At 40.3% G+C, this 14649-nt stretch overlaps 1 protein-coding gene across 1 annotated transcript; it reads left to right on the top strand.

The window, feature by feature from the left end:
• Positions 1 to 13628, top strand: rasgrp2 (RAS guanyl releasing protein 2 (calcium and DAG-regulated)). Its single transcript, XM_017698728.2, has 17 exons — positions 1 to 914; positions 1119 to 1283; positions 1613 to 1715; positions 1980 to 2036; positions 2364 to 2495; positions 3322 to 3463; positions 3886 to 4059; positions 4304 to 4420; positions 6266 to 6547; positions 6830 to 6910; positions 7187 to 7294; positions 7374 to 7489; positions 8125 to 8266; positions 9596 to 9632; positions 10992 to 11150; positions 11280 to 11342; positions 13013 to 13628. The coding sequence occupies exons 2-16, from the start codon at positions 1214 to 1216 to the stop codon at positions 11336 to 11338; spliced, it is 1779 nt and encodes a 592-aa protein (XP_017554217.1). The 5' UTR covers positions 1 to 914; positions 1119 to 1213; the 3' UTR covers positions 11339 to 11342; positions 13013 to 13628.
• The last annotated feature ends 1021 nt before the right edge of the window (positions 13629 to 14649 follow it).

Here is a 14649-nt window from a genome sequence, read left to right on the forward strand (position 1 = left end):
AGAAGTTGGACTCAAAAGTATCCCCACCACAGAGAGATGTGGGGAGAAGTAGAAACTGAGAGTTTTAGCATGGTTTAGCGTTGCTTATTTGCTGTGTTGCGCTTTAGTAGGATGTGAAACAAGAAAGCTAAGCCTGAAAATGCACACATTACTGCTGAATTGCTGAAACTGTTCTGTGAGAAAGAGCAAAGAAACTGTACTAGATACATTACAGACGTTTAAAACCGATCATATATATGTGTGCAACACATTGTTTTAACTACCTTAATGCCCCTGGTTGGTTTAACTGAGCTAAGTGAGCAAAGGGCTCTTCAACATTTTCCATCATCAAAGAGAACCATTTAACGTAGCAAAGGTCTAGTTAAGCTAGGTAAATGAGTTGTCATGGTTCTGAATTACTGCTGCTTTTACTAAAGAACTGTTTAATAACCCTTATTAAGGGTGTAAGTTAGTGTTGTATGCTGGATAAGACCATTCTTTTATACGCAGTCAGTACACATGACTACAATCTTATCTGATAATGTCAGTAAATGAGTGAATGAACTTTTTGTTATATGAGCAAAAGACCTGATTTGGGGGTGTTCTGAAATTGTAAACTGAATGTCCTTGCGTCTCAAAACAGCAGGGAGAATTCAGGTTATTTTGTGCACTTTCAGAACGTGAGAAAAGTGCTGAAACCCTTCTGTTAATAACAGGAAATGCAATGACTGTCAATTTCACAACAGACAGGAAATGGAGTGCAGAATACAGCTGTACTCAGGGTGAACCTCAGCCCCTAATGAGCTTCAGTTTCAGTGGCGGTGGACTACGCACAGTGCTCTCTCACAGCAAAGGTTTTCAGCTATTGATTCTTCTTTTCTTTTTTTTAAATACAGCTATAATCGTTTTTCTACTATTGATATTAGATCCAGAAGGTAAGTATACTTCAAGCCCATTTGTCTCTCATTTGGATTATTATATTCCTGCATGTGTTATCATATGTTCCATAAAATGTCCTTACCTCTTTTCCCATAACTGACCAAATGATTTCAAGCAATGCTGCTTATGCTCGTACCAAAGTATCAGTGCTTCTCTTTATTTCTAATGTTTGCCTTGAATCCCATGGTTTTGCCATATAGTATTTGCAAAGTGACAAAGAGGGATCAAAGTGAGGCGTGGAGAATTGAGAGGGGGAAACGGGGGCAGAGGGAGCGAGGAGAGGGAGGAGAGGAGGATGGCGAGCGTTTCATCGGATCAGTCAGCGAGCGTGGATGAACTGGTGGAGGCCTGCATCAAAGCGTTTGGTCAGTAGTCTCGCTCGCTCCCATGTAAGCTCATTGATCAAGCAGCTCAACGGCTCTGCTGCCCAGTTCTCTCTCTTTCTGTCTGTCTCTCTCTCTTTTTCTTTCTCTCTCTTTATTTCTCTCTCTCTCACTTTCTCTCACTCTCTCTTTCTTTCTCAATGACAGGGATCCCCCTTACTTTCTGTGACTGTGGTTTTTGTTTTTTAGTCATTCTCTTGCATATATGTGTGTGTGTATATGTATATATTAGTGAGACAACATATTGTGGTATATTGCTGGATTTTCCTGGATTTTTCCTTCATGGATCTCTCTTTCTCTCTCCTTCTCAGATGATGAAGGGGTGCTAAAGGACCCTTCTCTGGTACGAATGTTTCTCATGATGCATCCGTGGTACCTTTCCTCCACTGACTTGGCAAAGAACCTCCTGCAGAAGTATCCTTCTTCAGTCCATGCTGTTCCATTAATGTACGGTCTCATACTCCATACAGTATGTTCCATTATAAGTAAATTGGTGTTTACTGCACAATTTACTGCCCCTTATTGTCAAGTTTGTCACAGTGAACATAGTTTATTATGTGCTGAGCTGTCACTGCTACAGACGGTTGGCAGCATCACATGGTCATGCAGGAAATTGTATTCTACAACTTTTATTGAATTATGCTGATAAAATAAAGTTTTACCATAACAACATAACAGGTCTCAGGAGGAGAACTGCACTGCTGCTCGCCAGTCTCAGATTTGTCATCTCATCAAGTAAGTTAAAGATCAGATTTGATTGCAGTGTTGCTGGCAATACAAGAACAAATAGGATTATACAGAACTATGCAAGTCTTTTTTTGTAATTATTGTAATGTTGAAGAATTGACTTATGAGGTTTTCATATGATAGCAATGCTATTTTGACAGATTAGCTGTACATAAGCCTTATGCTGGGAGGAGGTTGAGTTTGACCACAATATATAGTTACAGCTCACGGAAAATGGCTGAAGTGAGACAGCCCGAAGCGCTCATTCTTTTCCTGTTGCAACCAGACCTATTTCATGCATTGCTAGGCTCCACACTCTCTCTCTCCCCGATGCAGGTATTGGGTGGGTGAGTTCCCGGCAGAGTTTGACCTGAACCCGGAGCTGGCTGAGCAGATCCGCTGCTTGAAAGAGCTGCTGGAGCAGAACGGGGACGTGAGGCGCAGTCTCCTCATAGACATAGACAGCGTGTGAGTCAAGGAGAGCACGGTGCAGTCACACAAACACAGCCATCCGCTCCATTTACCATCCTCTCTCTGATACACTGAGACACTGTGAACAGAGACATAGTCCCAACATAAAGAGCATAGCATATTCACTGTGAGCTCCTCAGATCAAGGCTGCTACTTTTGCCTCACAGCTACATTTTCTCTGTATGTTCACGGGGCTTCGCATGTCAGTAGCTGTTAGGTATGACAGCAGATCGTAACACTTTAATGTAATCTCAGTATTCACTAGTGGACACATACTTGTCATAGTAATCAATTTTGTTACTATATGTAAATATTAATAATAATACAATAATTATTTATACCATTTATACTATGCATATGTTATATACCATACCATTAATTTTATTTACACACACTAACACACCACCACCACCACCACCACCACATCAGTGTTACTGCAGTGCTGAGAACGAATCACCACCCAAATAGTACATGCTGTGTGAGGGTCCATGACCACTGAACAACAGGCTAAAAAGTGGCTAACAAAGTATGCAGAGAAACAGATGGACTACATTCTGTAATTGTATTATCTATTAATTTGGCAGCTCTATTCATCATTCTGGACACATCAAAAAATTCTTCTTAGTTTTTTCAGCTTTCAGAAATATTTGAAATTTCTTTTCTTTTCTTACATTTAGCTGTGACCAAATTGTTTTGATTCAGGTTGGTAATATAGCACCATAATATGCTAGATTTTTATTGTTGTATACACTTGTATGTACAAACGTTTTTTAATGAAACACAAAGGTTTTTGTTGATTAAGTATGCATCATCCGCTCTCTAGTCCGTCATATGAATGGAAACGGCAGCTGACCTCAACCGTCCAGAAGAAGAGTAAAACATCTCTGCTGTTTGACCACCTGGATGCCTCTACCCTGGCAGAGCACCTCACTTACATGGAGTACAAGTCCTTCTGCAAGATCCTGGTGAGGCTGCGGCTCATATTGCCAAAGTGTAGGGGTGTTCAGATCAGATAAGTTCTTAACTCCAGATACCTGAAGGTCTCAGTCAAACTCAGGGTGGGTATGAGGGATGTTGACTTGGTAATGGAGGGCTAAGGTTGCTGTAGACACTGATCATCAAAAATCAATATTAAACAGTTTTCTCTTTTAACTAAAATGGTGCTGATCACCTAAGATGTGTTTGGATTTTTTTAGGCCACTATAGCTATCAGGTAATGTAAGCAAATACCGTTTCCAAAGATTGTGTCCCTAAGTCATCACACAACTATTATTAATATGTGTGGGTGTGTGGGTGTGTGTGTATAGGTATAAATACATTTATATCGCCATGTTTTTAAACATTATGCATATATACGTATGTGTAACCAAAACTCTTTTACCTCTAGTTCCAGGACTACCACAGTTTTGTAATGCATGGCGGCACTGTGGATAACCCCATCCTGGAGCGCTTCATCACCCTCTTTAACAGCGTGTCCCAGTGGATTCAGATGATGGTGCTCAGTAAGCCTACAGCCCAGCAGAGAGCTACCGTCATTACCGACTTTATCACAGTGGCCCAGGTCAGTCTGCCCTCAGACTAAAACTCCTTTCCTTTCTCTAGGAAGCTCTGCACTCAGCTGAGGCAGATGGGTGTTTTCTACACATGCTGGCCAGTTTGTGGCTTGTTGTACCTTTTATTTATATCTATAATTTGTGCTCTGTTTACACAGGTCATAATGTCATGCCATAGCATTCTGAATGTAGATATGCTTCCTGTTTTGTCTGAGTGTGTGTGGGGGGTTGGGTTTGTTTTTGTGTGTTTAGAAGTTGCTGGAGCTGCAGAACTTCAACACGCTGATGGCAGTGGTAGGGGGTCTGAGTAACAGCTCCATCTCCAGACTCAAAGACACGCAAGCTCTTATTGGTAGCGATTCACGAAAGGTAAAGACTGTCAGTTCACTGCTTTACAAATCCACTTCTGATACAAACTTGCAGAGCAGAGCTTTCTCCCACTGTGACAGTATTTGGCACATGGAAGCGGCAGTAGATGGATGGAAATCCATTACAGACCCTGTTGGGGACATAATTTGCAATCTGTTGCAATGCAAAATCATTTTATAGATGATGCAAAGGAAAGAAGGGACATGGACATCCTGCTATATTCAGCAACTGTTACTGTTTTTGCACTGTGTGCCATCTCCTAAAACAGCATCAGTGTCACAGAGTGAGAGGCAATGCTTCCCATGGCAAGCCTATTTAGGAGATATCACCTTATCTCCACTTTTCAACAAAGAGAAAGCCGCTCTCCTGCCTTTATACACAGGCTGTCCCACATTGTCACGCCCTTGACAGCTTCTGTTGTGTCTTTCCAAATGTTGTACGCTTGCCTTACACTATCCTGAGTTCTAGGGCCGCCCATCTATGGACATACCATACTTGGAAGAACACTTTGGTGAACATGGAACCACAATCAGAATCACTTTATTTCGCTAAATGTGTTACACATACAAGGAATTTGTCTTGCTGAGTGCACACACATACGACATGTAACATACAAAACAGACATTTGACTGCATTATTCTGTTAGATCATGGAAATGCCTTGTTTTATTCAATCATTCAAAGAATATCTGTGATTGGTCGGCACAGATCCAGTGATTCAGTGCTCATTTTCATGTTGCAGATTTCTGCAATGTATCAGTGTTTTTCAGACTGATGTTGTGATATCAGCCTTGCTAGACATCTGACATTGGTCGCTAGTTGATCTCTGAGATCTCCCTTCTGTCTCTGCTTCTGTACTGTGCAAAAGTCAAGAGAGACCACCCTTCATTTATGTAATTCACAGTCTAAATGACCTCTAAGTACAGGTTATTCATTTTTCAGGAAATATTTCTGAGAAGAGAGAGGAGAAAATCAAGCTCCACTCCTGCTTCAGATTTGAAAACATCCACAGGATTGTGAAAGTGTTCATAGCTGTTAAGAAGCTATGACTGAGAAATGGACAAAAAGGAGAAAAATTGCACAAGAACACTAAACATCTGAGATGTGCAGTGGAGTTTTATGGACTGATAAATCTAACTGGGTTTACTTAGACATGAGAAGCTAAAAATACAACCAACTTATAAGAATGAAGTTTGGATGTGTGAAAAAATATATAATCTTTATAGACTGACAGCAAGTCTCCCGAAAAGAGTAGAAGCTGCAGTCATTCTTCAAGATAATTCAAAACCTACACACACACACACATACATATGTGAAGCTTCTGTGTAATGAATTCTTGAACTATACTGTAGCAGATTTGACTGGAAATGAGATAAATGAAAGGGTGGTCTGGTTTGCACAGAACTGTATATTATATGATTATATTGCACACTGAGTAGAGTTTCCACAAAACTTTGTACCTAATTAACACAATTGCTAATCCAGCAGATTTGTTTCTGGCAGTCTTGCTTTTGCAGAATTTGTTTCTGACTGTTCTAGGCATCTGCTTCGCTAGACCTCTTGCACTGATGTCTGGTTTATCTCAAATATCTCTGTGTTCCTGTCTGGGTATTTAATCATTTGTTTATCATAATTCTGCTATCCGGTGAAGACAGAAAGAGAATAGGTTCTCCTTTTGAATCTTGGTTCATCTCAGTGTTTCTTCCTTTTGCTCTTGTTGAATTTTTTTCTACCATAGTTGCCCTCAGCTTGCGCATTAGGGTTCTCAACCCAGATTTCTGTAAAGTTGTGTTGTGACAACATCTTTTGGGGAAAAAAATACAATTGATTTGAACTGTATTGTTAGCTGTTTGATGGGCTTGTGGAGCTGGTCACATCATGTGGGAACTACAGCCGTTACCGCCAGCGCTTCTCCGAGTGCACTGGCTTCCGTTTCCCCATCCTGGGTGTGCATCTGAAGGACCTGATAGCTGTCCATGTGGCCCTGCCAGACTGGGCCGACCCAGAGAAGAGCCGGGTCAACCTGACCAAGACCCAGCAGCTGTACACCATCCTGCAGGAGCTGGCACTGATCCAGAGCACGCCTCCCAGCATTGATGCCAACCCAGACCTCCTCAATCTGCTCATCGTGAGTCTGGGGCCAAATGGGTGGGGCAACTTGGTGGGCAGTTCTCTAGGGACCAGGTTCACCAGTTTGGCTCAGTTTCACAAGAATTGAAACATAAAAGCTTTTGCCAGTTATCTAGTGTGGACATTTTATCTAATATTGATATTTGAATATTGACTTTTGTGCATTGGTAGAGAATATTCCGAAGACAAGATATTTTATGTAGTTGTACTTTGTCGACTTTGCAGCTCCAGGGAATTTAAAGACCGTGTAATATAAGCATTTGTGTTTGAATGGTCTTAGGTGTCTCTGGACCAGTACCACACAGAAGAAGAGATCTATCAGCTCTCCCTGCAGAGAGAACCTCGCAGCCTGAGATTATCCGTGAGTCCCTCCCACTGACATCAGCTTAAAGCGCCACTCAAAGCTGAGCGACAGAAACTGGTCTCCAATTACAGCCACTTATCACACAATTTGACAGATTAATGTACTGATTTTGATTGCATAATCCACTTACATGGACTTGCAGCTGGGAACTTGCACTACTACCCTGCAATTACTCTTTTCACTCTTCAAGCCCCAGTCATTTTTGTGAATCCATCAGTGCCATGTTTTCTTTTTGCCATATTGACTGCTCTATTGTTTTTGGGGGCTTATTAGGCGTCCAGCTTGAAGCCCCAGTCCCCTCTAATAGAGCAGTGGGCGTCTTCTGTCAAACCCAAGGCTGATCCAGTCATCATCAACAAGCACATTGAGAAGATGGTGGAGGTAGGTTCTGCACAAGATTTGGCTTTTAAAAATGTGTAAATACATCCCATGTAACACCTGTCACTCTATTTTGTTTCAGTCTGTTTTTAAAAATTTTGACACGGATGGCGATGGCTCCATTTCCCAAAGAGAGTTTGAGACCATCCGGAACAACTTCCCCTACCTTACCAAGTTTGACGACCTTGACCAAAACCAGTGAGTTTTATTCTGATAGTTTTACAACTACTGCATATTTGTCAGCTTGTCCAGTCATTTAGTCATAGGGGATAGAAGGTCTGATGGTTTGAAAGAACAGTTTAAAATACAGAGAAACTAAATAAATTATAATGTGACTTTCTGGAAATCTGCTTATTGTGTGTATAACAAACAACAGTGTAATGTTTCTTTTGGTGCACTTTTAAGACAGCATAGCAAAACAGTCTAGACAAAACAAAGTACACCAAGTATTGTAAGACATTCTTTTAGCATAGCGTAGCAGTACACCAGAACTTGATTAATGAAATATCATGATACTGGGATGCATAGTCATATTCAAAAGTGTAAAAGACATAATTTGTTGATTTTCCTAGTGAAAATAACAGAATAACACATCCTACATGGAATAAACCTGTTGGGAAAAAATAAAATATAAAACATATATGTGCTATAACTTTTGCACAGGCCACAATTTATATTTCTTTCTTTCTTCAGTACATTCTACAAATAAACAGTAATTGTGCAATTCAAATGTACAGACATTTGTACTCTATAGACGATATTTACTTGTTTTTCACTTCAATCAACAAAAGTCAATTCTATTCAGTTTCTCTTTTTCTCTTTTTCAACCAAAGAGATGGCAGAATTAGCCGAGAGGAAATGATACAGTACTTCACCAAAGCCAGCTCCTTGCTGAACTGTAAGATGGGCTTTGTTCACACATTTACGGCCATGAACTCCTTCAAGCCTACAGTCTGCCAGCATTGCTCAGGCATTGTGAGTATGTGCAGACACCCACAGAGAAGTGTGAAATACTCTGTCTTGTCTGTCAGCAATTGATTTTTTACATGCATTTAAGGCTATAACTGATGGAAACCACACAAATTCTGATAGCTTTGTCAATAATATATGATGTTGCCCTCTTGATCTGGCCAGCTACAACAGTAGCCTTGCTGTAGCTGTAGTTGCATGTATGTTTTTTTATTTATTTATTTATTTATTTTAACATTGCTTTATGAACAGGCAAAACTTTTTCATTCTCCCTGCTTGTGTCATGGCAAGGCTTCTAGAGTCTTTAAAAATAAAAACAGTAGCTTTGGGGTGGAACGTGGGCCTCAAGGAGGATGTTATGTTCGGAGTTGGTGAAGGGTACAAGAGGGTGTGGACTCTTTACCACTTCCTATTCTCTCACTTCCTTGTAACGGCCACCCAAACCACACCTCAACCACTGCTTATAACCCTTACTACTTCATAGGCAAAACTGTTTTCAGCAGAATATGTTTCGTGTTCATGTTTTAGTCTCATACAGCACTCAGTATGAATTGACAGGCATGCATTGTGGAGCTGGGAAGAGGTGGGTAGAGGAGCCTAAATCAGTAAAATTATTGATATTTGGGTAAAATAATGCCACGAGTAAAACATCCTTCCCAAATCAACTTGAGTTAAAGTAGCAGGTCAAAAAACACAGAGCTTAAGTGTATCTTTTTGAACTAGAGTAGAACTACTTAGAACAGCCAGCATCTATTAGCATAAGTACAGAAGGTTGTTAGGCTTTGTTGTTCTCTTTTGAGGATTCCTTTAGTCTAAAATAAAATGCTATAGCTCCAAAGTCAGAAATGTGACCAGCTAAAAAGTTGTAAAGATGCTGTCACCAACAAAACATTATAAAATTAGGCATATAAATGAGAATTGTAATATAAATATTAATAGCAAAAATGTAACTGGGTAAAAATTCTATTACTATTTTACTGACTGAATGCTATCAAATTCTCACAGCAATGCTTGAATATCTAGTGCCTAGAGACTTTTACTGCAAAAAAGGTGGATAAACTCCCTTTTAATACCCTTGATTTCGGAAGAAATATTGAATGATCAGATGGCTACAAACTTTTGGACATAAAGTTTACAACACACTCCCAACTTATCTCACACCAGGACATTCAGTGTCACATTATTCTCAATAGAAGGCTGTACAGCGAGATGGTTACTGTCATTTTTCTTCATGTAATTTTTTATTGTGAAACTACTGAAATATGATCCATGGTATCATGAATCGTGAGTTAAGTGTATCATTACATGCTTAGTAACATTTGCTGTTCCTTTTAGATGTGGGGATTTTACAAGCAAAGATACAAATGCAAAGGTATTCATTTTACTGTTTAAGAAATTGTTTATACAACCCCAATACTAATGAAGTTGGGACGTTGTGTAAAACATAAATAAAAACAGAATACAATGATTTGCAAATCCTTTTCAACCTGTATTCAATTGAATACACTACAAAGACACAATATTTAATGTTCAAACGGATAAACTTTGTTTTTTGCAAATATTCACTCATTTTGAATTTGATGCCTGCAACACGTTCCAAAGAAGTTGGGACAGGGGCATGTTTACCACTGTGTTACATCACCTTTCCTTTTAACAACACTCAACAAGCGTTTGGGAACTGAGGACACTAATTTTTGAAGCTTTGTAGGTGGAATTCTTTCCCATTCTTGCTTGATGTAACTTCAGTTACATTCACAGATGTGCAAGTTACCCATGCCATGACGTTACCATACCCATACCCATGATGTGGGCTCGTCAGACCACAGGACACTTTTCCACTTTGCGTCAGTCCATCTTAGACGAGCTCGGGCCCAGAGAAGCCAGCGGCGTTTCTGGGTGTTGTTGATTTATGGCTTTCGCTTTGCATGGCAGAGTTTTAACTTGCACTTGTAGATGGAGCGACAAACTGTGTTCACTGACAGTGGTTTTCTGAAGTGTTCCTGAGCCCATGTGGTAATATCCATTACAGAATTATGTTGGCTTTTAATGCAGTGCTGTCTGAGGGATCAAAGGTCACGGGCATTCAATGTTTTCTGCCTTACTGCTTACTTGCATAGATTTCTCCAGATTCTCTAAATCTTTTGATGATATTATGGACTGTAGATGATGAAATCCCAAAATTCCTTGCAATTGCATGTTGAGAAACATTCTTAATCTGTTGGACTACTTGCTCACGCAGTTGTACACAAAGTGGTGAACCTCGCCCCATCCTTGCTTGTGAACGACTGAGCCTTTCAGGGATGCTCCCTTTATACCCAATCATGACACTCACCTGTTTCCAATTAAACTGTTCACCTGTGGAATGTTCCAAAGAGGTGTTTTTGAGCATTTCTCAACTTTCCCAGTCTTTTGTTGCCCCTGTCCCAACTTCTTTGGAATGTGTTGCAGGCATCAAATTCAAAATGAGTGAATATTTATAAAAAACAAAGTTTATAATAAAGTTTGAACATTAAATATCTTGTCTTTGTAGTGTATTCAATTGAATATAGATTGAAAAGGATTTGCAAATCATTGTATTCTGTTTATGTTTTACACAACACCCAACTTCATTGGAATTGGGGTTGTAGTAAATGATGATTTTAATTACAGTTATGGAATACAGAACAGTTTACATGCATTTTCATCCCCTCTATTTCTCACCTCCACCTTTCTCACTCTTTTTCTGTGTCAGTGTGTGGAGTTAGCTGTCATAAAGACTGCTGCAGTCGTTTGGCCATTGAGTGTCGTAAACGGACAAAAAGTGTCAGCCTTGACAGCCCCATTCCACAGTTCAGCCGCTCTCTCAGTTTTCCTCCTCCCACTAGAAAATACACCAGCCCTGAGTGCACAGGTACAACGCACACATGCACACTATCCAAGTGGACGGGTATATGTTAGTCTCTCAATGAGGGACACTGAGGGTAGGTCGAAGTACCACTGGCAATTAATGATACTGTACTTTTCCTCCCCCTTTCCTCAGCTATTATCGAAGAGACTAAAGAGAACGTAGAAGATGAGGTGTTTGATGAACGCTTTTGATGAGGTAAGAAAACATGAAGAATGGGAAAAGTGCTCCATAGTCTCTAGTACTGAACGGTATTGATAAAATTGGGTATTAGAAATCTCGTAAGTTAGGACGTGAGCATGTTTAATGTCTGTACAATGTCACGTTTCCTTTTTACAACACTCAACAACCATTTGGAGACACTGCTGATGGATCTAGATTGAAAGCAACCATACAGGGCCTTCGCTTTCATACATGGAGATTCACTTGAAAGAGGCCCCGAATATTCTGTAATGACTCTCGCTAGGATGAAGCAATCTGAACAAGACACAGCGCAATATGCTTCTCACTACATGGAGCTTCGAACAAGTCGGGATGCCTCTGCGTTGGAACGATGAGGTAGGCGCCGGTCAGCCGTCGCAACCTTTAATCTCCGTTTGCAACTTCCATGTGCGGAAACGAAGATCACTTCCAGCATCGCATGTAATTCAATCAATTACACATACATCAAGGTATGTAGCTTATTTTTTGGTTGAGATTGCTTCATCCTAACAACAGAATATTCGGGGCCTCTTTTGAGTGAATCTCTGTATTTTGTACTTCATAAGTACAAAAGATGTGAAGATATAATCGATACAAGCAGATACAAGTAGCAGAAAATAGCTTTCCAGCTAGGGTCATCTGCTTTTCTGCTTTCCCTATTGCAACTGCGACCCCAGCTGGAGTAAGTAGGTTAAGAAGAAGATAATATGCCACACATTTTCAATGGGAGACAGGTCTAGACTGCAGGCAAGCCAAGCTAGCAGCTCCACCTATGCAGCCATTTTGTTGTAAACCATCTAAAAGTTTGACTTATGAGACGACTATGCATCAGTCCGATGAGTCCAGAGAAGCTGTTTCTGGACACTGTTGACATATGGCTTGTACTGCGCATAGTACAGTCTTAAGTTGCATTTGTTGGATGCACAGTGATGAACAGTGTTAATTGACAAAAGCATTGCCAAGCTCATGTGGTGATATCCATCACATTTGCATGCCAGTTTTTAATGCAGTGCACCTAAAGGATCAAATGTCACAAGCATTCATTTGTGGTTTTTGGCCTTGACCTTTATGCACAAAATGTTCTCGGGATTCCCTGAAAAGATCAAAAATCCTTCCAGTTGCTTTTTGAGGAATGTTGTTCTTAAGCTGTTGGATGATTCTCTGATGCAGTGATTTGGCAACCCAACCTTGATCATAGAGGGCTAGTTCTTTCCTGGATGTTACTTTTAAAGCCTTGCATGATTATATCGCCTATTTAAGAAGGTTTTTGAACATTTTACAGCATTCCTAGTCTTAAATTGCCCGTCTCAGCTTTTTTGGAATGTGTTACAGCCAATTTCAGAATGAACATGCCTTTTGAAAAACAATATTTTCAAAACACACACACGCACACACACACACACACACACATTTTCTGAGCCACTTCTCCCTCAGGGTCACGGGGGTGGTGCTGGAGCCTATCCCAGCGGTCATATTTTCAAAACATTTTTTTGTAATTGAGGTTTAGTATAGTTGTATAGTTTTGATGCATCACATACAGCATTTTTGTTTCCTACAGACAGTATATCACCTAGTTTTGCACATTCCTGTGTTACACAGTCATTCATTACATTCATGCAGTGGGTTTAGGGATTTGAAGATTTGATGACCTCTTTTTATTTCCATAGGAACACAGTCTGCCTGTTACTCTGCAAAGTCTACAAACAACATTTCACTGATGGATCCTCACCGATTCCCAAAACTGTGTGTGTGTTTGGAGTTGAGATGTCATCCATACTTTGGATCCTTCACACGGTGAATACCGCAGTTCTTCTAGAAAGAAGTGCACAAAATATCCTCACTACTTGAAAGTCTTGAATTGCCTAATATGCTGATTGTAATATAAAAATAATTGTTTTGATTTTGGGTGAAAAGTAATTTTTAATCTTAACAAATAATACAATTCCCATTGTGTTACACTGGATCAAAATGATTTCTTCTGTAATAGTGTTTTCTCTCTTAAATAAATGTAAATTTTATCCTTAACTGAATTCATATTATGTATGATTTAAGCAGGGGATTTGAAGCCACAAGGTCACACGAATGGCATTTCTTACAGGCATAATGGAGCCATGGTCATTTTGCGAAAGCTCTTACATTGTGTGCCAGTAGGGGGAGGTGTTGGTACAGATTGATTTGTGTCTCTTCCATGTCTCTGTACATAGTACTTTTGTATAATCATGATGTACATGTGAATTGCTGTGGTTTGTATGTCTCAATACATTTAGAAGAGTGTTAACAATAGGCTTTTGTCTTTGTTCTTTTGGCTGTCAAGCAGGAAAAGCTGTCAGGTGCTGCATAATGCCTGTAAGCAGTGAATATATCTCCTCATTAAAGACAGGATCAGTTATTTCCCTAAATGCTGCTCTCACTGTCATTCGCTGCTGCTTGCAGGCGACCAAGATGCAAACAAAAGTACAGATATGGTGTGAGCTAATCTACAAATGGAAGATTGCTTTCTCAAATTTTGGGCCGATATTGGATTATGGTTCCCGTTTACTTAATTGGCCTGCGATCAGTATGTAATCTTTCAGGCTTTATATTTTAACTCAAAAACTTCAATTACCTGCAGCCACTTCTCCCTGCTGAGATTTCTACGATGATTTCTGAAAAAGCATTAACACCAGAGTGAGAGCCTTTATATGATGGGACTGCAATCCGCCCTGCTGTTCACATAACTACAGGTCTCCGTACGACTCTGAAGCTCGGGAGAGCTCAACCATGGTGTGTGCATGTCACAAGAGGCCTCAAGCCTTGCCGATAGTTCTTCCCGATACAGAATCACTCCATTATAATTAACCTTGTGAAAGACTGTGCACTGTGTGTGTTGGGGATGAGCCTATTCTTTCTTTTCATAGCGAATGCGTGTTTAGGTATCAGTATGCTTGAGGGGACCCATCTACCGCTTCATTTGAATAATCAACTCGTTAATTACAGAAGAGTGAAAGAGGCAGGCGTTATGGGCCATTTTACTAATGTGAGATGGGAAGGTGGCGGGCCACCAGGATATGCAGTGGTTGCTGATAGCCCTCAGGGCTTAGGAGGATAGACAACAAAAAAAAAAAAAAGTCAGACGCCACACACACACACACACACACACACACACACACACACACACACACGCAATCATACTTTATCAAGAACATCTCCTTGCTAGCAGAGGAGTGGAATTAACATTCATTGGTGGTTGCCCTGGGGACCTATTCAGCGCAGCTCTAAGCGTGTGTGACTCAGACACACTTGTTAGGACGCGCATGTGTAGATG

This window comes from Pygocentrus nattereri, chromosome 16 (assembly GCF_015220715.1).
Source record: "Pygocentrus nattereri isolate fPygNat1 chromosome 16, fPygNat1.pri, whole genome shotgun sequence".
Classification (NCBI taxonomy): Eukaryota; Metazoa; Chordata; class Actinopteri; order Characiformes; family Serrasalmidae; genus Pygocentrus; species Pygocentrus nattereri.

Excerpts from the sequence above, each read along its gene's own strand:
- rasgrp2 (XM_017698728.2), top strand. The coding sequence starts at position 1,214 with ATGGCGAGCGTTTCATCGGATCAGTCAGCGAGCGTGGATGAACTGGTG. Across the intron at positions 6,911-7,186 it reads CTCGCAGCCTGAGATTATCC|GCGTCCAGCTTGAAGCCCCA; the intron begins GTGAGTCCCTCC and ends GGGGCTTATTAG. Across the intron at positions 9,633-10,991 it reads GCAAAGATACAAATGCAAAG|TGTGTGGAGTTAGCTGTCAT; the intron begins GTATTCATTTTA and ends TTTCTGTGTCAG.